This window comes from Abrus precatorius, unplaced genomic scaffold (assembly GCF_003935025.1).
Source record: "Abrus precatorius isolate BTA unplaced genomic scaffold, Abrus_2018 Scaffold3, whole genome shotgun sequence".
Lineage (NCBI taxonomy): Eukaryota > Viridiplantae > Streptophyta > Magnoliopsida > Fabales > Fabaceae > Abrus > Abrus precatorius.
In genome coordinates this window covers 13629123-13655240 of record NW_020874373.1, presented here as the reverse complement: position 1 = coordinate 13655240, position 26118 = coordinate 13629123, and the positions used below count along the sequence as shown (strand labels likewise).

Genomic DNA, 26118 nt, shown 5'->3' with positions numbered 1-26118 from the left:
AGAAATAGAAACTAGATTCGAAGGTTTGGCTCTGAAAACTTACTCAGATTAAAAAAGAACAGACATTTAGAGCTCTGATTTAGTAGAGATTCAAAAGTATTGAGGGTTTTCTCTAGGGTGGGAAAGGGAGAGAACAGAGAGATATCAGAGGAAGAGAAGTGGTTTTGGTGAGAAATGAAATTTCTCAACGTATAAGTTCTTAAATATCCTTCAAACCCGTGTGATCTCCCTTGAGCAAGCTAATTAGACAATGATTTTTCTGATATCATCGCTTGAGCGAGAGGTATTCTCGCCTGAGCGAGGATGGGTCTAGAGAGTTCTAGATTTCTCTGCGACACCTCGCTTGAGCAAGCTCTATCTCGCTTGGGCGAGCTACTTCCCGCTTGAGCAAGCTTTCCTTTTTGCCTGAGCAAGAGGACAATTGATGCAATCCTATCTCTTCTCGCTTGAGCTATGCTTACCTCGCTTGAACGAGAATGCTTCAGAACGTCCAATCCTAAAGTATCTATCTCGCTTAAGTGAGATACATCTCATCTAAGCGAGAAGTCTTGCACCACAACTCCTTTTTTACCCAAAATTGAAGGAATAAAAATGAGGGTGTTACAAGTAACATGTCATACAGTAATTAATATGTTTAAATGTCTGTCACATAATATAAGTAATAATAGATATTGTTTATAAATTTTACTAATAAGATAAAATCAACAAAATTTGAAGAAATAAAATAAAATTTATTTTTATTTACAAAGATTGATAACATATTTTACTTTATGCAGAGAATTGCTCGTGCAAATATAACTGAGATAGAATTAAAATAAAAATATAAATATCTATAATTTTTTTGAGTTATCATCTATTAATTTTTACAATTTATATATAATTACATAATTTAAATCTATAATTTATATATTTTTTAAATAAAAATAATTATACGTGTGTGCACAAAGATACATTTCATCCTTAACTATTCTTGATATACTTATGTTATGTTTGTACCTTCTAGTCGTGAGCTAGCTAAAAAATATGAAATTGTAGTTGAAATTTTGTAATCGTAACTTATAAAATTAGATTTTTGAACATTAAACAACCAACTGATATATGTTAAATAACTTTAAAATATATATAATATTATATTAATATAATATTAAAATTAAATATAACTTATTTTAACATATTTTATTAATAAAATAACATTATTAATTTAAACAATAACTTAAATTTATTTTAAATTACTAATTTTAATATTTTATATCAATAAAAGTTAAATAAATTAGTTTACTTAATTTATTTTTATAATTTTAAAATTATTATTTATCTACTTAATTTTTTATCTAATAAAATATACTATTAATTATTAATATAAAAAATAAAAAATAGAAAAAAAAGAAAGATGTTATTAAGAAAATAAAGATAACAAAATAATAATAACATTAATATATTAGAATTTTAATTGTATAACTAATAAATTAATTTTTTAAAATGAAGGTTATAAATGTAATAGTAATATTGAAAGTTAAACATTATTTTAAATAATTTTTAAAAAATTAACTTTTAAAAATTATAAATTTCTTTTATTTTAAATTTATTAAACAGTTTTACTAGCTTATTAAGTGATAAATTACTAAATAAACTATAAGCTACTCTTAGCAAACATAACTTTAGCCATATACTATATATATCATGTCAACAATCATGTACTAATTTTTATATTTAAAATAAAAATATATATAATCTTAGAGCTAAAACATTATTAACAAATAATAATAATGGAGAGCTAACCTCTCTCCAAATTTAAAAAACAATTTAAATATAATAAAATATTAAATTATTTTATAACTCAGCAATCTATTATAAAAAAAAGAATTATAATAATAAAATGGTGACGTATAATATCAGTGAGCCATAGACTTTCAGTTACGGATCTAATCCTAAATAAAAATTAAAAATTCTGCGTATTTTGATTAATTCAAGGTGAAAAATGAAGTTGCTGTTTTAGCAAAATTCAAATAAAATTGAGTCAAAAGATTACAATTCAGGAAGTATTAAATTATTAAAAAAGTAATAATAATGCACGATTAAAATATAAATGATAAATACATCAATTTTAATAGTATTTAATTGATAAAAAAATAAAATGTATAATTTAAAAATATAATAATATGATAATAAAATAAAATTCTAAAATATAGGAAATAAATAATAAAATAATTTTACAAATATGTATTTATATAAATATAAGTTATACTTTATTTTAAAATTACTTTATTAATTTTTTATACATTAAAAAACATTGTTATTTTAATTTTGAGAGGCAGGACAGCACTGAAACATTGAAAAGCTTTACATGTTGAATGCGTTGAAACATCGTTGTCAACATCCACTAACAACGACAATGCACTTTGAATGTCAAAGCATGGCAATGCATTCTTGTGTATTGTCTCCAACTAAAGCAACCAGCTAGGGCAGTTAAGTTGCATGCACCACACCCCAAACTCTCCCAACCATCACCTCAATTTGGCTTTTCATGTGCCATTTTGTGAGACATCATCTTGGCCACTTGCATTTCAAAACCCTCTGAATATGCATAAACCCTATAAAAAGTTACATTCCCCCTTGTATTCGTCTCTATATTTTGTAAATCAAAATTGCATAACATGATTCTTTGTAACGGGTTACCTTTAAGCTTGTCTAGGTATTTAATAGCGGAAATTTATAAGTTATTTTAAAAAAAGTAATAAAATTATTTGGTAACAATGAAATAAAAAGAGTTTATAACTTTTAAAAACAATCTTTTAAAAAATTTCTTAAATAATATTCAACTTATAACTTATAGAACTAATAATTTTATTCAATATTTACCCTTATCATTTTAAATAAATTATATATAAATTTTTATTTTTTTCTTCTCAAATAATTCTAATACTAATTAATATAATATTAAATATATTGTAGTTATTTAAATTTCTCTAATTTAAGTAAATATTTATAAAGTTATAATTTTTAAATTAAGTTATCAACTATATATGCTATAAGCTTTTAAATAATCTTACAAAAAAGAAAGTCTAAATTTCAATCAACTTGCATATTTATAGTTGACCTGTGTGAAATTTTTCATTTTGAAAAAAATATTTTTGTAAATTTATTTATGCGATAATTACTAATTTTAGAATGAAATAGGGGTTTTCTCTTTGCTTATATTAAAAATGTATTTCACTTTGCAAAATGATGAGAATATAAAAAGTTTATTAGCTTTTCACATCCTCCTGTTAAATGTCATCGTATATTTTTGGTATTCTAGTAAAAATGTTTACACTGTTAATTAATTAAAATATATTATAAATATGATTTTTATATTAATTATCACAGAAATTAAGAATTATTTTTAATATAACAATTTATGATTGAGTGACAATGTAAAAAATATTTAGATTGTTAGTGGATTTAATTATATTCTTTTAATATTTATTTTTTTAAATTTAATCTTATTTAATATAATAAAATTTGTCATCACTATTATTAATAAAAAATTTGTATTTATAAAATATATGAAATTTTAAAATTTTGTAATAAATTATTTTAAAACAATAATATATATGTATATATATATTTATATAAATGAGTCAGGATTCATTAACAATGTGTCAAACTTATAAAACTTTTTATAAAATGTGAGATTGAACAATTCAACTGTGAGATCAAAGATTCTTCCTGTTAAAAAGATTAATTTCATAAAATTTCATGTAAAAGTAATATTAATAAGCACTTCGTAGTAAAATATATTTACAATAAAATGTTTAAATTATATCAAATTTGATATATATAATAAAAAAGATAATATAAAATCATTTAACTGTTTAGATTGGTTAATCTTATATAAAAAAAAAAATTCTGAAACAAAATATTTAAAAGGGATTTGTTTAAAAATAAAGTTTGTAAGTTTAATTTTTTTTAAAAATTCTATTAAAAAAAGGAAAATGGTCTTAAAAGATAAGATTAAATTTGAAGGTCAATTTACGCATGGAAGGAATAAAAACCTTATTTTACTACACCTGTAATGCATCCGCTTTAGGGTGGTTACTTTAGATCAACTGTGCAAAAATTTACTGTAATGAAGCAACAAATAATGAGAATAAATATAGAAGTTAATAACTTAAATAAATTTAGACTTTGAGTAATACTTCAATTGTTTCCTGTGATTTCACAAGACAAGGCGCAAAGACTAATGAAACTAAAAATAAATACAGTATTATCATTAGCAAATTGAGTAACATAAATTAGATTTGAAGGAATACGAAGCAGATTGTTTAGGACACTTAACTAAAGGTTAAGAGAAAATAGAGTAGAGAAACGTGTAGTATTGATTTTCAGGCCTTGACCATTCTCAACAAAAATCTGAGATGGGCCCTCACAAGAAGTTAATTGTTGTATAATGTGTACATGATGCGTCGTTCTAAAATCACGATACCAACTAGGAGAGGGATTAATGTTGCCATAACAACCATAGTTGGAGTTGAAGGATTATAGTTAGGGCAATATGCACATAAGTAGGAGGTGGTGCTCAACACTGGTTGTGAAGACCATTGCAACTGTTGTACTCGAAGTCTAAAATCAGGAATCTATTGATGATTGAATCTGTGATAACAAATTGACGCATCATGACCATGTTTATAACAAAGTTCACACTGCACCGAAGAGCATCTACTACGCACTTCCTCGAAAGAATTTTCCATCTCTAGAACCAAACCTTCCACCATTAGAGCATTGTGTAAATTATATTGAGTATTGGAATCTGAAGTAGGAGTAGAAGACAAAGTATGTGTGAGATTGATTTATGCTCCAGCAATGAAATCCTTGTATTGAGCAATCCAAACTTCATGTGTAATTAACAAAGCTTCAATTTTATCGATTGACATATGCTCAAGTTTGCAACTAACTGGAGTAGCGGTTGATTCATAAATACGAGATCAATGATAATAACAACATCATCTTGTGAGGACATTGGATCTCCAAATGAGAAGAGCGCATCAACAATATTATGAAATCGTGCGAGACTTAAGCTTGTGTTATGATGTTTACTTCGCAATTTATGCATACGAGCTCTCGTGTGCACATAAAAATGAGCGTGAATTCGCTCCCATAGCTGATAAGAATGACGAAAACCAATGCATCGAGTGAGGATTGCACTAGACAATGTAGATTGAAGCCTAAAAAGGAGAAATTGATCTTTTGTTCCCATGCAATTAAGATACGCTTCATTGTTGAATCCAGAGGTAGTTGTTTTCATCAAGCTTCTCTGCGAGCACTAGAATCTCCACTGGGTTAGTAATCTCTACATACCATGTTAAAGTATCTTAGAGAAAATGAGAAACCAGAAAAAAAAAATTATTTAAAGCTACTACATATTTCACTTCTACAAGTGATTCATGTAAAATTCAAAAAATAATTATGTGAAGTGGTTTCAATAACAAGAAAATTTCGTGAAAAAAAAAATAAAAATTGAAAGAGCGGCAAAGTGGAGGCGGGATGCAGTGCGGGACATGGGGAAAGACAATAAGTTATAATTCATTTATATTTTCTAACAGAAATTAATCATCAAATAAGCTGATTTTGTTCCATTATTAGGTGGGTGTTATACCTCTTGCCAAAATCATCGGATCAAACTAAATGTGACATACAAATCATCTCTAGACAAGCATCTGTCAAATGAACATATTAGTTAATTCAATTGTAGTGCAAACTCTGCATTTCCTTTGAAATTGGCCAGAATAAAACCCTCCCTTCCCCAGTTGAACTAGGTATGTTCATGTCGTATTCAGTTTGTTAAATTATATACCCAATTGCTACATAATTTATTAATTAGAGGAAATGAAGATCTAGCTTTGGAACTGAATCGCCGCTATATCTAGCTTTGTTCCCGTGCTCTAATTATGATTTTAGCTTCCCAATTGTTTTGATTTAACCAGTCAGGTTCTAAAATATATTTTGATTTGAAGCAAACTGGATTCTTTTTATTGATCACTTGATGGATGACCTAGGCTCTTGTTAAAGCATAAATTTACTAGTTAAGCATATTAGAAACACTGCAAAGCAGCATGAAGCTCGTGACTGTTTCTGGAATCGATAGATTCCGTCACTTATTTAAACATTACAGAGGCAGATAGCATTTGCCTCCTCAGGCATGAAGCCATTAAAACAAAGTAGCCCACATTTGGTTAGCGTTACCGGTGTATGGCCAAAGTATTATCTGTTTAAGACTGGGATCAGAGCTTTTCACATCCATCACCATGTCGTCATATAAATTATAAACGGTACCATCACTTTTAAACACCCATCTTTGGCTAGCCCATGCATTGCTACAACCCATCATGACAATGGTAGCTCCTTGTTTGTGTTCTTCAGAAGTTAAACAGTTGTTTGTATTTTGCACTGGTCGTATAGAACCATCTGGGTAAACTGCCCATTGCTGCTCCTCCTTGGTGATGTCACAGACATCCAGCCACATGCTATTTCCGTGAGCTTCCATGCAGAGATTGAAAAACCCAGCGATTGAAGTTACAAAAGGGCTTGTGTCATTGCCTGTACGCCAGCCCTGTCGCATTCGATAATCGTTCTTTTGCACGGTGAGTGTCCCTCCCATGCTACTAGATTCAGCACTCAAGACCAAGCCTGACTTTGGATTGATAATGGTTCCATTGTCCCATATATCCCAATAAGTGGCCTCTGCTACTGCCGAGCTACAATCATATATCATGACATAATTCCCTGGAGCATAACCATAGGTAGTTAAACACTTCCCCTTGGACCTTATCGTCTTGTCACTTTTCAAGGTCCACAGCTGGTTCACTTCAAGCTGGTCTTTGCATTTCCACAGTATGATAGGATTGCCATTGTTATAGGCATTGTCAGAGACATCCACGCACAACCCATCTCGACCACCAATGCGCACGGTTGGTTCATAATGAGAGCTGCAAATCTTTGATTGTTCCACAACTGATCTTATTAAGAGAGGTGATTGGTTTGCATTTGGCGGATTGCAGACAAAAAGCATCAATGCTAGAGCTGAAACTGATGGGTGTGACAAGGAAGTTACAACAACACGTTCTTGACGAACATTTATCAACGTGACATTTTGTGGAAAGGTATCTTGCACTGATTGTTGAACACCTCTTGACAAAGGTTCCCATGTGTTCTCCAAACTTAACATGCTAGGATCAGGTTGAAACGCTGCACGATTTGTGAGGCTTATAACAACCAGCTTAGATATGTACCTAAATCGAGCTGCTTCTGCAACCATTTGGATTATCACGATCAGGGTACGAGCTATTTCTTCATCGTCACTGGCCCCACTTCTTAGAAACTTTATCCCTTGTCTCAAGGCCTCTAAACCTAGGCTTATTCGCTGTCTACTCTGGTGTGCCCACTTCTCTAGATCATCATAATTACCATCAAAAGGAAGGGAGTACTGCTGCGTGCCAGTGAAAAGGTAGGTAGATGCAGATGCTGGGGCATCGCGGAAGAAAAAGGACTCACTTCCTGCCCGGTATGCTACAACATATGCATTAGTCAAATCGATACCTAATTGGATAGATACCGTGTCCGAGTATGAGAGTTCGGCTGTAACATATCGATTTGGTTCTTCCACTGTTGAAGGATCTCGAAGCACAGGTATGCCATATATCAGCCCACCTGTTAGTCTCTCTCGAAGCGCATCAATGAACTGATTGTAGCTTGCTGGAGTGGCACTTCCAGTAGTGAATTTAATGGGGTCCTCATTGGTTGCTGGAGGATCGGCTCTTTCTGCACATCTCAGTGCAGGGAATGAACAAGTCCATGCAACGAATAAAACGAGTAGCTTCAAAGTTTTGTCCATTTGTAACTGCATGCAGTTGCACCAAATTTTAACAATAAGATGAAATCAAAACTAAAAGAAGTAATTCAGATATAAAAGCATCATTTTCCTAAGATCTGAAAGCTTATATACCTGGACCTATAACTGTAGAGCGACCCTTGTTGATCCCAATTGCAGTAAAATAACGGATGCTGTGCAATGTTCGGTGTGGCTTGAAAGTTATGGAGTCACTGTGCCTTTTATAAGCAGCGGGATCTTGGACCATTTGTACCACCTCTGAATAAAAATCAAGCCTCATTTTGGAGCATTAGTCTGGTTTGGACAGAGTGCATCTGCCATGCACGGGCCAAACAGTTTCGGCAACAATGGCTGGGACCGCATGCTGTATATATATTAATACATATAGACATCGCCGTTTAGGCCAGCGGTTGTGAAAGCCAGGCATGATATATATAGAGACATCACCGTTTCATAAGAAGTGTCAGCACCGAAAGAAATGTTGCAGGGGAATCTTTTGCTCATTATTTCAATCACTGTTCAATTAAGAAAAACGAATGCAGGAAAGGTGACTCATCTTGGTTTGGATTATTTTATTTTAGGACTAACACCTGTTTCTTACTTCTTTCCAATTTGCTCTTGGAATCTGCATTGTTAAGATGATAAATTTGTACTGTTACCCTTTGTTTGGATGCAACAGTTTAAATTTTCAATGAAATTAAAAAATTCTATAAAATTAGAATTACAGCAATTTTTTCTGCAACTCATGCCCATGCTTAACAACTTTTTCGATCGAACGAAGAACTTCAGATGAAGACTTCCACACTATCATTTGTTTTAATCTCACTGTTTATTCCTTTAAATTTTTTAATTTTTTAATATTTTATTTAAAATAAAATATATCATATTAATTCTATATATTGAAGGGTTAGGATCTCATGCAATGGTAAAATCACTGCAGAAAATCCATTTCCCTCCCACTCCCACTGATGTGTTTCTGCTTCTGCACCACGAAGAAGCTTTCATGGAGTGATTTGCGGTGAAAATAAGAGATTAATAGAAGAAAATAATAAATAATGAGAGAAAATAGTAATTCATGTACAAGGATACAACCGATATTATTTGAGGAATTTATAATTCTATCTCTTAGTGTAATTTCAAATCCTCTAATAAAGTACCTAAAACCAAATACTGCATAGGATTCTTCTGATTTTGAAAAAAGAAATATTCTACTGTTTTTAAAATAATTTTATGACTTTGGACTAACTTTATCTATATTTCCACAAGATAACCGGGATATATATATATATATATATATATATATATATATATATATATATATATATATATATATATATATATAGTGACTTTAGTTTTGAAATGTTGATATATATATATATCAACATTTCAAAACTAAAGTCACTTTTATCTCAAACTATAAACTCGTATACTTTGTTACTAGTCAAGAGATTACATGGACCATGTCTTGAGATTACTTATCCTTAAAATTTTGTAGAGATATTAATGGACAAAATGCAATATAAATTTAAGAAAGAAATAAACAAATGTTCAATGGGTTAAAAATTTCCTTTTATCGCAAGAATCTAAAGTAACAACATCAAGACTAAAAAAAGTCCTGCTTTTACAAGAGAAATAAAAAAAAAATGACTGAATTAGTCATTGCAACATCTCAAGATCAAAAAGGATTGAAGAAAAGCTAGAACTAGTACGTTCAATACGGTAATGAGATGACTGCCTTAGAAGAATGTTTGAATGACATAAAGAGTGTTACATAAAGATAAAAATTAAAAAAGAAAGTATCCACAGTATGTAGCGTCAAGAAGCAGCTTCTCTTACGGCAAAAGAAAGCACAACGAGATCAAAAGCAAAATGCAGGACAATAATTTCCACAAATAAACAATCAATTCAACATTAATTTTTTTTTCAATCTTATTTATGAAAAAAGAATTATTCTAGTCATTAAAATTAATAAAGCATACTTGTATATTCTCAATTTATATTTTATTTTAAAATATTTATTATATTAAATTGTGAGATTAATATATTTTATTTTATTTTAGTTTTTCAAATGAAGTAATCTAAATTCGACTCGAGTTATGTAATTGAACATGATAGTTGACTTAAATTTAAAATTTTACTTAAATGATATTAAGTTGTTTGTCACTTAAATTAACTTTAGTTGATTTATTTAATTTTTTAACATGTACAATATTATATATTATATAAGATAAGAAATTATTTATAAAAATATTTTATTAAAAATTAAAAAATTTATATAAGATAAGAAATTATTTATAAAAATATTTTATTAAAAATTAAAAAATTCAATGCAGTTAAATGCATTAATATTATTAGATATTATAACTTTTAATAAAAAAAAATTATATACAAATTTATATTATAAACAATAGGATAAATGTTGGAAAATTTGTTATATATTAAATAAATGAATATTATCTATTTATACGGATAAAAGATAAGTTTCTTTGGCAATATAAATTTTATAATAAATAAGGATATAAAAGAACTTAGCGATTAATGTATTTGAAAAAGAGTTTTATTTTTTATAATTAAGTTATGGCTAAAAATATTTCAATGGTTATTTTTTATGAATAAAATCAAAGATAATATTTTTATATAAATTGATTAGAAATTGCTCATTGTAAGCATCAGAGGAACTCAGTGAACTTAAATATTCTCCCTTAAAATCACTCTTTGTATTTATGGAAAAAATAAATAAACCTCTCTTAATCATTATTCCTTATAAATTTCTTACCAATTTCAAATTTTATATCAGTTTTACATAGTTTTTTTTTAAATTTCAATTTATCTATAGTTTTTGTTTTTTAGTTATAGTTCAATCCAAATATGACAATAATTCTATTAAGTGTGGTAGCATTCCAAATTAATGTCTTGTTTGTTATGTAAAAATTTTATAAAAGTTTATCAATATGAACTAATTCAAAATGGTAATGAACATGTGTCAAAGGTTAACGGAGAACATGTAGCTTAACTCACATTATTTGCTTGTTTCATAATTTGAGTTAAGTTGTTTTTAAATTTTTCTATTATACTTGCTCAAGTGTCTTAATAGATTAAAAATCAAAATCTGAATAGAAAGAACTTATTTCTTTTCAATTTTTTAATTTTTTTTATAACTAATTTTATAATTTTGTATTTATACATATTTTTATATTTGTTTCAATAATTATATTATATCATAAGTCATTTATTCATAAGAGATTATATCCGTTTCACATTTTATTTTTAGATTTTGAATGACTTTTTCTGTAAATATAATAGCAGAAAAGTAATAATGAATTTTTCTTTCTAAAATTCGACTGCTGTATCTTCTCTTGATAGTTTGTTGAGTATCTTAAATTTACTAATTATATAGATACTTGTCCTTTAAAAATACTGAGATTTCATATGAACGTTGTAACGGTAAAAGTGAAAATGAAGAAAGCTAAAACGTTTAATACAGTAACGAGATATCTATCTTAGAAGGATGTTTAGATGGAAAAAAAAGAGTGTTACGATACAGATAAAAATTAACAAAGAAAATAATTAACAAAGAAAGTATTAATAGTTATCATGCAGCATCTCCTACAATTAAAGAAATCACAGCGAAATCAAAAGCAAAATACTCGAGAACAATAATTGCCACCGACAAACAATCAATTCAACATTTTAAAAAAAATATTTTTTAATTTTATTTATAAAAGTAATTTTTCTATTTATTAAAATTAATAAAACGTATTTGTATACCGTAAATTTATATTTTATTTTAAAAATATTCATAATATTAAATAGTTAAATTGATATATTATTTATTTAATTCTTTTTAACATGTTCAATATTACATGAGATAAATTTATATGTAAAATTTTTTTTTATCAAAAATTAAAAATTCAATTCAGTTAAATGCATTAATATTATTAAATTCTGCTCATTGTATTTCTGCGTCTCTCTGTCCATCTTTCACTGTCAAATACAGTCAAACCCAACATGACAAACAACAAACCTTTCTCACTTCATTGAGTTTTGTTTCAAACTGAAATCATGCTTTGCCTTGTTTTCCCTTAATGGAAATTACACAACACTGTGCAGACAAAGCTAAAGCTTCACCTTCGAAGGTTGTCTTCTTGTTTCCAAAACTACATTTTTTATGCTTTTGTTCCTTTGTGTGTCTTCCCTCTTGAGCCACTTTGCTATGGAAATGGAAGCTGTTGCTTTTCAAGTTAGTTCTGCTGTAATTGGAAGTGCGTATACTTCTTCTAACTTAACCAAGTTTTTGAGTTCATTTTCTCGGTGGTGGCTCTTTGCTTGGTTGTAGCTTATAGTGAAATTTATTTTAGGACTCCAATATCTCTGTTCTTTTGCAGTCAAAAGTTATTCCTTTTTCGAGCTGAACCATGTAATGCCCACACCTTTTGCTTTCGATGGATATTGTGCTATGATGCAAAGCTTCCCCCACGAAAATGGAACATTTGTTCTTTTGCTGGGATATGTAAAACCCAATGTTATTCTTTACCTTGGACTTTGGGAGATGAGTAGCTTTATGGCACCTTGTGGAATTATGCACATATAAATGGTACTGGAGTATACTCACATAGTCATCGTCCTAGTCCTTTGTTATATAACAAACACGAAGAGCAGCTAGAGACAGATACAGAAACACGTTATTTCAAGGATGGACAATTCGCTTAAGCGAGTTTGTTAAGAGAGAATTAAGCGCAAACCGGAGAAAGGAGTAAAAGGATGGACAGGATCTGTCAAATTACGTTTTCATTGAATTTTCTTTATCTAAAAAAATATATTCAGAAATTGATCGGTAGGATCACTCGATGAATAAGATAAACTCGATATAATCAAGGAGAGTTCTGAAATTTCCTAGGAAGATGAGAACCAAAAGGGGTATGCAGAATCAGCACAAAATCAGAAAAAAGAAAAACTAGTGCAGGAGATACAAAAGAGAACGTTGCAAACCATTAGCACCGCTGGAACCATAATACAATCGCAAGTTCAGAACTATCCAAAACATCCAACCCAGTTAATGAAGAAACAATGTTGAAGAACTATCCAGAATAAAGGATCAGCGAGTTGATATTATTTCTTTAGGAAAAACGAATGTGGAAGAAGTCAGAGGATAGATAACATAACAGAGCATAGCCAAGGGATATACATTTCCTTGAACAGGAAAACTAAGCGGAAGCAGGGGACAAAGCAAGGCTAGGAGGGGTTGGTTTTGAGAAGTTTATTGGATAAAACACAAGTTTTTTTAGTTTATTTTTTCTTCATCTTTTATTAGTATCGTTATATACTAGTAGATCCATTCATATACTAGCGATTGATAGACCTTATATAAAGTGTTGATGTTCAATAATCATAAATATACAATCTTGATCAATTTTAATTTTGCATGTTAGTTTCCTTTTCTTTATCTTTCTTCTCCAATATGATATCAGAACTCTGCCACGCAATTCTACTACATTATCCTTTCAACTATGCCCCAAGAAGAAGAATAAGTTGAAACAAACGTTGACGATTCACAGAATTCAAGCAGTCCATACTAACTACACCCAAGAGAGAATCTGAGAATAGTTCTTGCAAGTTCACTCTCGATGGAAGTAACTATCACTCTTGGAGCAGGAACATAAAAAGGACACTTCTCTGAAAAATAAGTTCAAATTTGTGGATCGATTCATTAAAGGTCAATTCTTTACACTATACTAGGAAGAGATGTAATACCATGGTGGTGTCTTGATCACTAGATCCCTCTCTTCTCAAATTGCATAAAGTGTGGTTTACATTGATACTGCACAAGAATTATGGGAGGATCTCAAGGAAAGATTCTTAAAGGGGGACTATTTTAGAACTTCTAACCAGTTACAGGACATTCATTCAATCAAGCAGATCGTAATGTCTCAACTTATTATACAGAGCTAAAAATCCTATGGGAGGAGTTAAAATTCTTAAGACCAATTCCTTATTGTGTTTGCAGAGTGAAATACTAACGTCAACTTGTCAACACCATTAAGAAATATAAAAAGACCAAACATGTGATTTGTTTCCGAAAAAGGTTCAATGATCAATACAACTCTATCAAGAGTCAAATCCTAATCATGGAACCACTGCCATCCATAAATAAAGTTTTGTCTTTAGTCCTTCAACAAGAAAGACAAGCGAGAAATTTGATCTTAGGTGAATCAAAGGTTCTTATTAACACTAGTGAAAGTGGCTCTAATTGAAAAGTTTTCACTACAGGAAGGAATGGAAATTCTTATAGCAGAGATAAAGGAAGGTTCGGTGGAAGAGGTTCAAACAATAACTCTAACAAGGTGTGTACATTCTGTGGAAAAGAAAGACACAATTGAAACTTGCTATTTTAAGCGTAGATTCCCTCTTAATTTCAAGTTTAAAAACGAGAGCAACAATGCATCTATCAATCATTTCTCTTCAGCGGAATCCATCAAATTGCATGATGGTGCAACCAATGATATTAATAAAAAAAAAACAATCCACTTTGACTCAAAATTTAAAACAGAATGCACAGTTGTTGTCCCTCTTGAAGATGCCAACTCAAGAACATACATACAACATTAATCAAGTGTAACATGACCACTTATCAATCTCTCGTTCACCAATCATCTCAACAAACAAAGTCCCCAGGTAATCATCTGAGCCACAGTGTGTGCATTCTAGACATTGGGGCAACTCACTATGTTTGTAATTCTTTAGTTCATTTTGTCACTTATAATTCAATTAAACCAATTCAAGTAAAATTGCCAAATGATGCTATTACAACAACATATTTGTCAAGAACAATAGCTTTCCTTGCAAGGTTGTATCTAAATAATGTTCTTCTTTCCGTACCTGAGTTTCTATTTAACATCATATCTGTTAAGAAACTCACATAATCTTCAAATTGTAGTTTAACTTTTGACAAAACCTGTTGTGTCATTCAGAACAAGTATAATTCGAAGATGATTGGGCTAGCTGAAGTACTTGAAGATCCTAATTCACCTATGTCAATTCTTTTTATACTATGAATTTGATTTCTAGTTCTGCTTTTACAAACAATTTGATTAATTTTGAGATATGACACTATAGGTTAGGCCACTCTTCTAAGAATGCTTTATAATTAGTGACTCTTGGCAATTTCTATATGTTAAAACATTTGTTGATCTTATTTGTGATTCATGCCACTTAGCTAAACAAGCAAAATTACCTTTCTCAGGTAGTGTTTCCATTACTAATGAAGTTGTGAAGTTGAGTTCTCTATGTCGATGTTGGAAGTGTGTTTTGACCATCAATAGTTGCATCTGAGCGTGGGCCATTGCGTGTATCGTCACTGCCAGAATCCATGTGTTGTTACATTCGGCTTAAGTGTATCTCTATGTTGCTGCCGCTACCACCATTGTCTTTGTATGTTCATTGCTGTCACCTTTGTTGGAGACTGCTGTCACCATTTTATTTTATAAATTGAATAAATATAAATATTTATTTGGATAAATGTAACTAGTAATCAGAAATATGTATTATTATTTATTTAAATTTATAATAGTATAAATAAAATTAAATATAATTTTTATTTATTTAAATTTATATTTGTATTTAGATAATTGTTAAAAATTTTAGGTATGAAATGATTAAAATAAATATTACAGATTCTTAAATTACAAATTAAAATAGTAAAAGAGACTATTTGTAATAATTTTTTAAAAATTAATGTTATTTATATATGTGTATTTATATTAAAATAAATTTTGAGTTTGTCTTATTATTTGTATATTTTAATATTTTTTATTTGTATTTTAATGATAACAATATTGTAGATAGTAAATTGATAATAATTGTACTAAATGAATATAGATAAATAAATTAAATAAACATAAATATTGATTATATGTTTTATTGTTTATATTTAAATTTTCTTTTTATTAAAATATTGTTAATAATTTTAGGAATATAATAATCAAATTAAGAATTAGTAATACTTAAAGTTAAAATTAGTAATGATAAAAGAGGAATGTTTTAAATTATAAGTAAATATGCATTACAAAATATATTTATTTTAGCTAATTTATAACGTCTTTATTTTATTTATATAATTTGTAAAATAATTTATATTGAAAAGGGAAAATGAGATAAACTTACTTATATTTATAATACAATATGTGATAAAATTTTAAATTTTTATCTTTGGTACTCAGTTTATAAAATATACAAGTATTAAAAATGATATATATATATATATATATATATATCATTTTATTATAACTTATGAATAAATTTATGTCAAGACTGAAATAAAATATACATATATTAACCTTCATTAATATGTAAAAGTTGATCATTACAAACCATAATTCTAAAAAATATACATTAGAACTCATATACATAATTTACAAGAGAAATAAAATAATTCAAGTCCTAATGAGTAATTTGTTTCCACATCAAAATACTGAGGATGATCCTAGCTGTCATTCCCAAACCAACCTTTAATTTCAACTAACTTCTTTAGGGTCAGATTCTCATCTTGGCCGAATCATCTGTATTGGCTACAACTTTAGTACCATTCTCCTGTTCTAAAGTGAGCCGAGTTGGTCTTCCAAAGTGATAAATTTATATTTTAATATATTTTATGACTTATATTTATACATTTAAATCCTATTTCATATATATTTACACTAATTATATTATTAATTGTTGCAGTTTAGCTTGAAGTTGTTATTAGTGCATTATGGAGATATTTTGGATAAAATTTAGATACTTTTAGTCCTTGACTGGGCTATGTGAATCTGAGTTTGAATTTTGAATTTAAAATTTAAGCTTAGATCAAGATTGAAATATAAAGATTTGGAGCGACTCTAATTATGAATAAAACAGATTTAAAAAGATAAAGCTCAATTGATTGAAAACTCAAGGCACAGCCTATATAAAGAGGCCTTATGCTCCACACTTGACACTTCAACTTCTCTACACACCTTCTTCTCCTTCTTAGCCAAACTCATCTTTGAGAGTCATTGGAAACCATTGGTAAGAACAACGAGATTCTCCTTGGAGTCCAAGCAAGTGATTGAGCGCCCTTTGGAGAACGAGAGCTCTCTTCGTCTTTTACTTTTCTGGATTTCTTTTATTTAAATTTTTCGTTGTAGTTATGGGTTTATTTATCACATTCTTCGTTGTTTATTTTGTTATGAATAACTAAACCCATAACTAGGGCTATGGTGGATCCTACTACAAACTTTGTGTGATTTTTACTTTAATGTTGGTATTGGTTTTTCTTTAATGTTTGATTTTTATTCTATTGGATTATATTGTGTATGTTAAGACTTGATCACCCTTAGCATCCCATAGTTAGTTGCATTATAGGTGATCATACCACATGCAATTAACGGAACTATAGGATAAAATGAGACAAGGGGCTAGGTTAATCACACTTAATTTCTTTCTTTCAACTGTTATTAAATTAACAAACTCATAGGGTCTTTACACTTTCTTGACCAATTCCCTTGCATTATCATTGGGGGTGTTTACTCAGGGAAAAGAATATTGATATTGCATAATCATTGGGTGTTAATAGAACTAATTATGAGTGGTTGGCAAATATTTGGATACCAATATCAAGATTAAATTAATTAGAACATAAAGAAGTGTAGTAGGTAAACCCATAAGTCCTAGGTTCATCTCATTTGATGTCTCTTATACATTCATTTACTTTTATTTTAATTTATTGTTAAAATTAAACTCTATTTTTGATACATTACAATCCCGTTACGTTTAAACAATCAAATTAAGTTATTCTTGATACTTGAAAATAATTTCTATGGGATGATAACTTGGGAACTCTTAATTCAAAAATCCTTTATTACTTTTTGATAAGTACACTTGTCTACGAACAAGTTTTTGGTGCCGTTGCTGGAATTAGTTTTCAATATCAAAGAAAATCGAGTATTTGGTTGATTTAAACATTTTTATTTTTATTTTATTTTATGCTCACTCATTCTAAACTTATTACAGAACTCTATTTTGATCCAGAAATCAAGAAGACTACTCGTAGGCTAACAAAGAAGTGTAGAGAAAAGAAAAAGATAGTAAAAAAATAACCATTCTTAGAGTACATGACACCCACTGCTGAGGGTGATGCTGGAAGCATTGTAGCACGTGACATAGAGGCCAATAATTTTGAATTAAAGTCGACTTTGATCAATCTAGTCCAGAACTTTACACTGTTTTTGGGGAAACCTGACAAAGACCCTTCATTTGAAAAAGTTTCTCCGACTCACTGATACCATCACATATAATGGTGTCACCAAAGATGCTATAAGGCTTCGTCTGTTTCTATTCTCTGTCACGGAAAGAGTGAATGTATGGTTCTCCATACTTTCATCTAATTCAATTACAACATGAGATGGCCTAACACAACAATTCTTAGCCAAATATTTCTCACCATCGCTCTCTGCGAAGCTGATGACAAAGATCTCCAATTTTCAACAATATGAGTCTGAATCTCTGTTTGAGACGTGGGAGCGCTTTGGAGAACTTCTAAAGAGATGTCCACATCATGGTTTCTCTGTGTGAAAGCAAATGCAGATTTTCTATGCTGGACTCTCATCTTCTAATATAGCTACAGTTAATGCAGCTGCTGAAGGATCCTTCCTATGCAAGGGGCTAACTGCAGCTCATACATTGATAGAAAATATAGCATATACTAATTTTCAATGGCATACAGACCATCATAGAAGCAAAAAGAAGGAAGCCGCTCCAATCTACCAGGTAGAAAGTTGCGACTTAATAACAGATAAGTTGGAAACTTTGTCAAAGCAAATAGAATTCTTATTAAGGGCACAAGAACCATCAGCAAAACCTCCAGAGACCGAGGAGACTAACTTCTTGGACAACAGTTACAATTTTAGATGGCGTAACAAACCCATGAACTCATGGGAGAATCGCCCTTCCCATATGCAATCTCAAGGAGTAAGGACAGAAAGGAGAGAGCCCTCAACCTTTCAATTGGAGAAGAGGATTTCAAAGCTTGAGTCCCAGATGAAACAACAAATTCTTCAGTTAGAGCAACAAGCCCAAATAATGGACAAGAAGTTTTCAGAAATAATCTCTGATACATTCGAGATAAAATCACAACTGGGACAACTTACAAATTTGTTGATTCAAAAAGCGCTAGGGACGTTGCCTTCCTAGCCCAAACCTAACCCTAAAGAACATGCTAAGGCAATTACATTGAGAAACGAGAAGATGTTGCCTAAAATCATGCCAAAATCGAAGAATATCACTATATGCATGCCTGTGCTTCCTCATATGCATAGCCACGCTGACGTCACAAAAACAAAACAAGAAAAGAAAGAAGCACCATCAACAATGTCCAGGCCTCAAGAACTTTGAATCCCTTTTCTGCAGAGGTTGAGAGGCAGTCAGAAGGACCCATAGTTCAACAAATTCCTTAAAATTTTGAAGAAGTTGCACATCAATATACCCTTTGTGGAAGCTATCTCTCAAATGTCCAAATATGCTAAGTTTCTCAAGTAAATATTAAGTAATAAAAGAAGATTAGAGGAATTCGAAACTATAAGGCTTAATGAGGAATGCTCTGCAATCCTTTTGAAAAAGCTACCCCTAAAACTTAAAGACTCAGGAAATTTTACTATTCCTTATACTATAAGTAGCTCTCATTTTAATAAAGCCCTATGTGATTTAGGAGCTAACATAAATCTATTGCCTCTCTCTATTTTTAGAAGATTGGGTATGTAAGAACCCAAACCTACCTCTGTTTCTTTGTAGTTAGCAGATAGATTCATCACTTACCCAAGAGGTATAGTAGAAGACGTCTTGGTAAAGGTCAACAAATTCATCTCCCCTATAGATTTCATTGTACTATACATGGAGGAAGATAATGAGGTCCCCATTATTCTGGGAAGACCATTATAGACGTCCAGCAAGGGAAGCTCACATTGAGGCTAGACGATGAAGTTGTTTTTAAAGTTTTTGATTCTCTTAAACACCCTTCTAGTTTTGATTCTTGTAATTTTATTTCTTTAAATGATCCTTTTTCCTCTTTAGACTCTGTACAATTAATTGATAGGTTGAGGGATGATACTCTAGAGAAGATTCTCATACTTGAAAAAGATGCTCTAATTGAAACAGATGAAGTAATAGATGAAATTTTGGCTTTGGAGAGCGGGAATCAAAGTCAATGGTTGGCGCCTAGGCATTTTGAAAGCTTGGGAGCACGAGATATTCAAATTCCTAAATCTTCCATTGAAGAACCCCCTGAATTAGAGCTTAAACCTCTTCCTTCTAATCTTAAATATGATTTTCTATCTCCTCCCTCTTCTCTTCCTGTAATAATTTCTTCTAAATTGATAGATATTATGGAGGAGAAATTGATGAGAGTCTTGAGGCTGTGATGTGCCTCGAGATGGCCGTCTCCTGTCCCCCAGCCGGTGGGGAATCCGCTCCTGGGTCGTCGCTTGCAAGGAATTGGCTGCTTGCTTCATCCCGCCCTTCCTTCCCTCACTTGTCCCACGTGCCATTGATTTAGATGAGTAGGGCCCTGGCTGAGCCTGAGTTTGTTCGCTCTGTGTATAAGGCTTACTGAACATCTTCATTTTGCATAGGAACCCGAATCGCTGTCCGCTTGCTATCTTTCGCCGATTTCCAAGGCGAGCAAAGTGAGTTTTGCTGTGACGTCAAATCCCGAATCGGGTCATAACTAGGAGTATAGTTAAGCAGATTTTTATAACAAGGAGGCCTTTGGGTGGAGCATTCATGACATTAAGGGTCTTAGCCCTTCCATTTGCACCTATCGGACTCACTTGAAGAAGGAATTCAAACCCAAGGTTCAACTTCAAAGGAGACTTAACCCCAGTCTAAAGGAAGTAGTAAAAAAGGAGATAATTAAGTTATTAGATGTTGGTATTATTTTTCCTATTTCTGGTAGCCCATGGGTAAGCCTTGTACATGTTGTACCAAAGAAAGAAGGAACCATAGTTATGAAGAATGAGCAACAAGAACTTATTGCCACAAGGAAAGTAACTGGGTGGCGAATGTGCATAGACTACAGGAAGCTTAATGAGGCCACCCGAAAAGACCACTTTTCCTTTCCCTTTATTGATCATATGTTAGAAAAATAAGCAGGGCGTGAATTTTATTGTTGTTTGGATATTTATTCGGGTTACATGCAAATACCTGTCGCATTAGTAGACCAAGAGAAGACTACTTTTACATGCCCTTATGGTACTTTTGCATATAAATGGATACCATTTGATTTATGTAATGCTTCCGCGACATTTCAGAGATGCATGATGGCATTATTTTTTGATTTATTAGAAATTTGTATTGAGATTTTTATGGATGATTTTTCTATTTATGGCAACACTTTTGAAAATTGTTTGCATAGCCTTGATTTGGTTTTACAAAGATGTAAAAAGGCTGATTTGGTTTTAAATTGGGAAAAATGTTAGTTTATGGTTGATGAATGCATTGTTTTAGGGCATAAAGTTTCTAGTAGGGGTATAGAAGTAGACCCTGCTAAGGTAGAAGTTATTGCTAAACTTCCCCCTCCCACATGTGTTAAATCTGTTAAGAGTTTCTTAGAACATGCAGGGTTTTATAGAAGGTTTATCAAAGACTTTTCAAAAATAGCAAAACCTCTTTCTGATTTGTTAGCTAAGGGTATATTGTTTAAATTTGATGATGCTTGTTTATATCCTTTTAATACCCTTAAGAGTAAGTTAATTGATGCCCTTGTGGTTATTTCTCCTGATTGGTCTTTACCTTTTGAGCTTATGTGTGATGCTTGTGATACAACTGTTGGAGTAGTTCTAGGCCAAAGGAAGAACAAGATTTTTCAAGCGATTTATTATGCGAGTAGAACTTTGGATGGAGTACAGCGGAACTATACCACTACTGAGATGGAGATGCTAGCTATGGTATTTGCATTTGATAAATTTTGCCCTTATTTAACTATGTCTAAAGTCGTTATTTATAGTGACTATTCTACTCTTAGATATTTGGTGGCTAAACAGGATGTTAAGCCAATGATTATTCAATGGATTCTCTTGCTACAAGAGTTTAACGTAGAGATCCGAGATAAAAAGGGGGAGTGAGAACTCTGTTGTTGATCACTTATCCAGATTAGACCCTTCGGTGAGGGAGAGCACCAAGGTTGAAATTACTCGCTCAAAAGTTACTTGGGTTGGTCTTTCGAGATGATCATTGTCATGATAAGTACACAAGTAACTCACAGCAGCTGGAGTCCTAATAGTTCCCCTATAAATGTATATACAAAGAGCATACGATGGATCCTATTATTTAAAGGAAAGTTTAAAGGAACACAATAATATAGGTCCATCTCCAAAGTATAGATGTGGCTAGAGACATTATCACAATCTATAGCAAACTTAAAATAACAAAACCTCTGATACTCATTAAATACATAATTTATCCTATAGTTTACATTACTATTTACCAATCTAATTCATTCTCGAGTTGTCATCATCCTTATTCCTTGAAAAGTTTAGTAAAGATGAACATCTACCTTATCATTAAACATAACTTAACATCAAAGGTTAACATCACAACATCATTATCAACATAGAAGAGAAGAAAAGCTTAATATTTTCAATCACAAAACAACATAGTAACAATTCTCACATAGTCATAATACATAGATTTATCATAAATCTTTATTTTTCTCTCTTTTAATTATACACTCCTAGTGTAGTGTGATCATTGAAATACGATGCCTCTAGCACTTCTTGAAATCTTATTTAACTAGATAAACAGTTGTCAGTTAGCCTATTCACATGGATACAATGTATATAATAATAGGCCTTTTAGCAAAGGTATAGCCAAGAAATGAGTGTGAGGCCATGTGACGCATTTACTCTCAAAAAAAGTTTGTACACAAACGCGAATGTTGCTCACTATCTTACTTTTTTCCCAAATTTTCCATTGTCCCGGACTCTATACTCCTAGTGTATCTTTATAACTATTCACACTAGATCTATTAAACACTTTATACTGATATCATATTCCTTTTCTTATCACTCCCCTTATCTAGCTAAAAGATCATGCTTAATAAAGCACTTCTAAACTAAGTTTATAGTATCGTTTATTTCCAAAGTATATTGTCATGCAAAAATTGTCAAACATTCATTAATAACATTTTATCATATCCAGATTTCCAAACATACATCATCAATCATAATATCATTTATTTTATAATACTCCACATTAAGTACTCATCATATATTTAATGTAAACACAACATGATCACTCAAGTCAAACAATCAAACACACATCTCATTAGCTTTTCCTTACAAGTACTATTATTCAACCATATATTTTCATATAATAATTATATGATAATGCTCTCATGAGAACAAAATATATATTTTAATAAAATAATAAAATAGAGCTCTCCTTGCCTCGAGGTGAGTATTTGGAGAGAGGTTAATGAAGATTATTACTCAACAACAGAAGTTTCCTCGATATCATGAGATACTCTTGAGAAATGGAAAACAAAAGAGAAATAAACAGAGAATATAAAACCAAACTCAGAAAAACTTACTTAGAGTCGCTTTAATTTGATGTCCAAGTTCGGATTCGAGGAGTGATAAGAGTTTGAAGATGTTTTATTTAAGAAGACAGAGTGATAGTTCAAAGAGAATGAAGAAAGAACGCAAAAATAGAAAGTAATGAAATTTTCATGTTGGAAATCCTTAAATATCCCTCCAATTTCGTAGGTTCTCACTTGAGTGAGGTCACTCTCGCCTGAGCGCGCCCTGTCTCGACTGGGTGAGAAAACCAAACAGTGGTCTTTCTAAGCATTTTTTGATATTCTCGCTTGAGCGAGGGTTGTTCTCGCCTGAGCAAGACAATGTCCAAAGAGGTGGCCATTTTTCTTGTGAGTCATCGCCTAAGTGACTTAGCTCTCCTGAGCGAAATCTCTGCTCACTTGAGTGAGATCACTCCTCACTTGGGTGAGAGGACAATTGTGCCAAGTCTATCCTATCTCACTTGAGCAAGACTCATCTTGCTTAAGTAAGATTGTCCTGAAATCATGTGGTTCTGTGCGTTCAATCTTACTTGAGCGAGATTTGTCTTGCCTGAGCGAAACCCCCTATATTAGAACTCTAATAAGCACTCGTCCATTCAATTCAAAACATATTCCAACACTATCTAATATTATAACAATTTATCAAATAAGAAATAAAACAAAAAGAGAGTGTTATATATATCATTAAATAATAATATGATTATGATGTTTAATAAATTATCAAAGATAATCATAATTATAATTTATGTTCATGCGGTATTTTAATTTATTTTGATTATTTGTCGATTTGAATTGATTTTATTTGTATTTTAATGTTATATAAATGTTATACAACTGAGAATAAATTGTTTTAGTAATTATGTTGTAAAAAATTATATATATATATATATATATTTGAAAAATAAATACAATAAAATTTTTAGAATTTATTAGTAATCATAAATGAATTAATCATATATATATATATATATTTATATTTATTACATAAAATTATTTGTTGTTTTAATTTTTGTTTGTATTTATAATATTGTTAGTAAATTTAGACTAAAAGTTATTGTAATAAATATTAGTCATACTTAAATTACAAACTAAAATAGTAAATTATAGTAGTTGGTCTCTTTCTTTGTTGTCTGATTGTCTTGATGGAGTGTTTTATGTACCATCACAATTTTCTTTCCATTCATCACATGGCTGACCACTTGTGTAATTTCACTCATCTTATGCCACTCAGCACCCATCACAGGCTCTAGATCATCATTTAGCACTATAGAGGTACATCTATATTTACACCTCATACACTTAGACTAGATTTTGATGATAGAACATTATATGATACAACATTTATGTTGACATTGATTTGAATGCTGACTTTGGAGTAGAATTATATGTTTCACCTCTAAAGGTGCATTAGAACTCACATCGTGGAGCAAGAGATTGACGTAGGGAGTGCATTTTGATGCCACATTAGTAGCATCAAGAGAACCATTGTTGAGATTAACTATAGTGGTAATGCTTTGTAATGTTATATTTGATACTTTATGTTGACTGTGTATTTACATTACATCATATTTTATACTTTCTATTGATTGTAGTGGTCTATATGTTTTTTTCTCTAAGTGTGATACATATTATATTGAAGGTACCATTGTTAGTGATAACATACAACATGCATTATCAATATTTAAAATTACATAATCCAACTCAAACACGTGTCATTCATGACTTCACAACCTTATAAAAGATGTACACATTACTCATTTAGATTTTGTTGAGAATATTGAAGTTTATTATGACTATTCTATTGACAATTCCTACATCTTTACCCAGGTTGTGACTCAACCTAATTCATTTCATTCCTAACATGAGTGGATTTTAGTCTTCCTTTATCTCTTGTTCTTTCTTCATCAGGAACTAACTTCCACTCATATATTGTAAGAATGTTACTTTCATTTCTTAAGAGATATCACTGTAATGAGTAACATTTATCACATATTGCACTGAATAAACCATATTGCCAAAAATTAATGTTTACAACTACACAAGCAAATATAACATGTAAGCATGAAAATTATTATGCTTGAAATCTCTCACATTCATTATATTTTCTACACAATATCATAATCCATTTTTTACCACCCATTTGTGTCACTAGATTAAATGTCTCTTTAACCTTTTATCTTGTTCTTTGTATGTCAAATCAACAAACTTAATGTGAAGAAGCTTTTTCTTGATTTTTCTGCATTTTTACCATTAATTTACGATAAAACTTTTTTACATTGTTAAGGTCACTCATTGATTCTTCTCCACGCTTGACAAAATATTCAACCATTTGGAAATAAGTGCATTTTACTAAAATTGTTATAGATAGATGTCTAGTCTTTTCAAAACTTTGTTGACAATTTCAGACAAATTGGTGGTCATGTGTCCATAACGACACCTTTTGTCACTATAACTCACTGTCCATTTTGGTGACTCATTGTAAAATCTTTTTAACTTATCCTTTAAAACAACTTTAAAAGGTGTATATGCTGCAATATACATTTGTACTATGTTAATAGTAAAAATAAACATTACATGAAAGGAAGACATTTCTAAAAAAAAAATATCTAATCTTGTAAGATCTTTCTTCAAGTTAATGTTCTTGAACCTATGATTGAAATTGTTTACA

At 30.6% G+C, this 26118-nt stretch overlaps 1 protein-coding gene and 1 non-coding gene across 2 annotated transcripts; both read right to left on the bottom strand.

Annotated features, from left to right (window-relative positions):
* Positions 1 to 6108: 6108 nt before the first annotated feature.
* On the bottom strand, positions 6109 to 7870 carry LOC113863353 (agglutinin-1). Its single transcript, XM_027496908.1, has one exon. The coding sequence runs from the start codon at positions 7868 to 7870 to the stop codon at positions 6188 to 6190; it is 1683 nt and encodes a 560-aa protein (XP_027352709.1). The 3' UTR covers positions 6109 to 6187.
* Positions 7871 to 18337: 10467 nt separating this feature from the next.
* Positions 18338 to 18444, bottom strand: LOC113864025. Its single transcript, XR_003504633.1, has one exon. It is a non-coding gene; the product is annotated as a small nucleolar RNA R71 (small nucleolar RNA).
* Positions 18445 to 26118: the final 7674 nt, after the last annotated feature.

Coding starts and splice junctions, on each gene's coding strand:
- LOC113863353 (XM_027496908.1), bottom strand. CDS start 7,870: ATGGACAAAACTTTGAAGCTACTCGTTTTATTCGTTGCATGGACTTGT.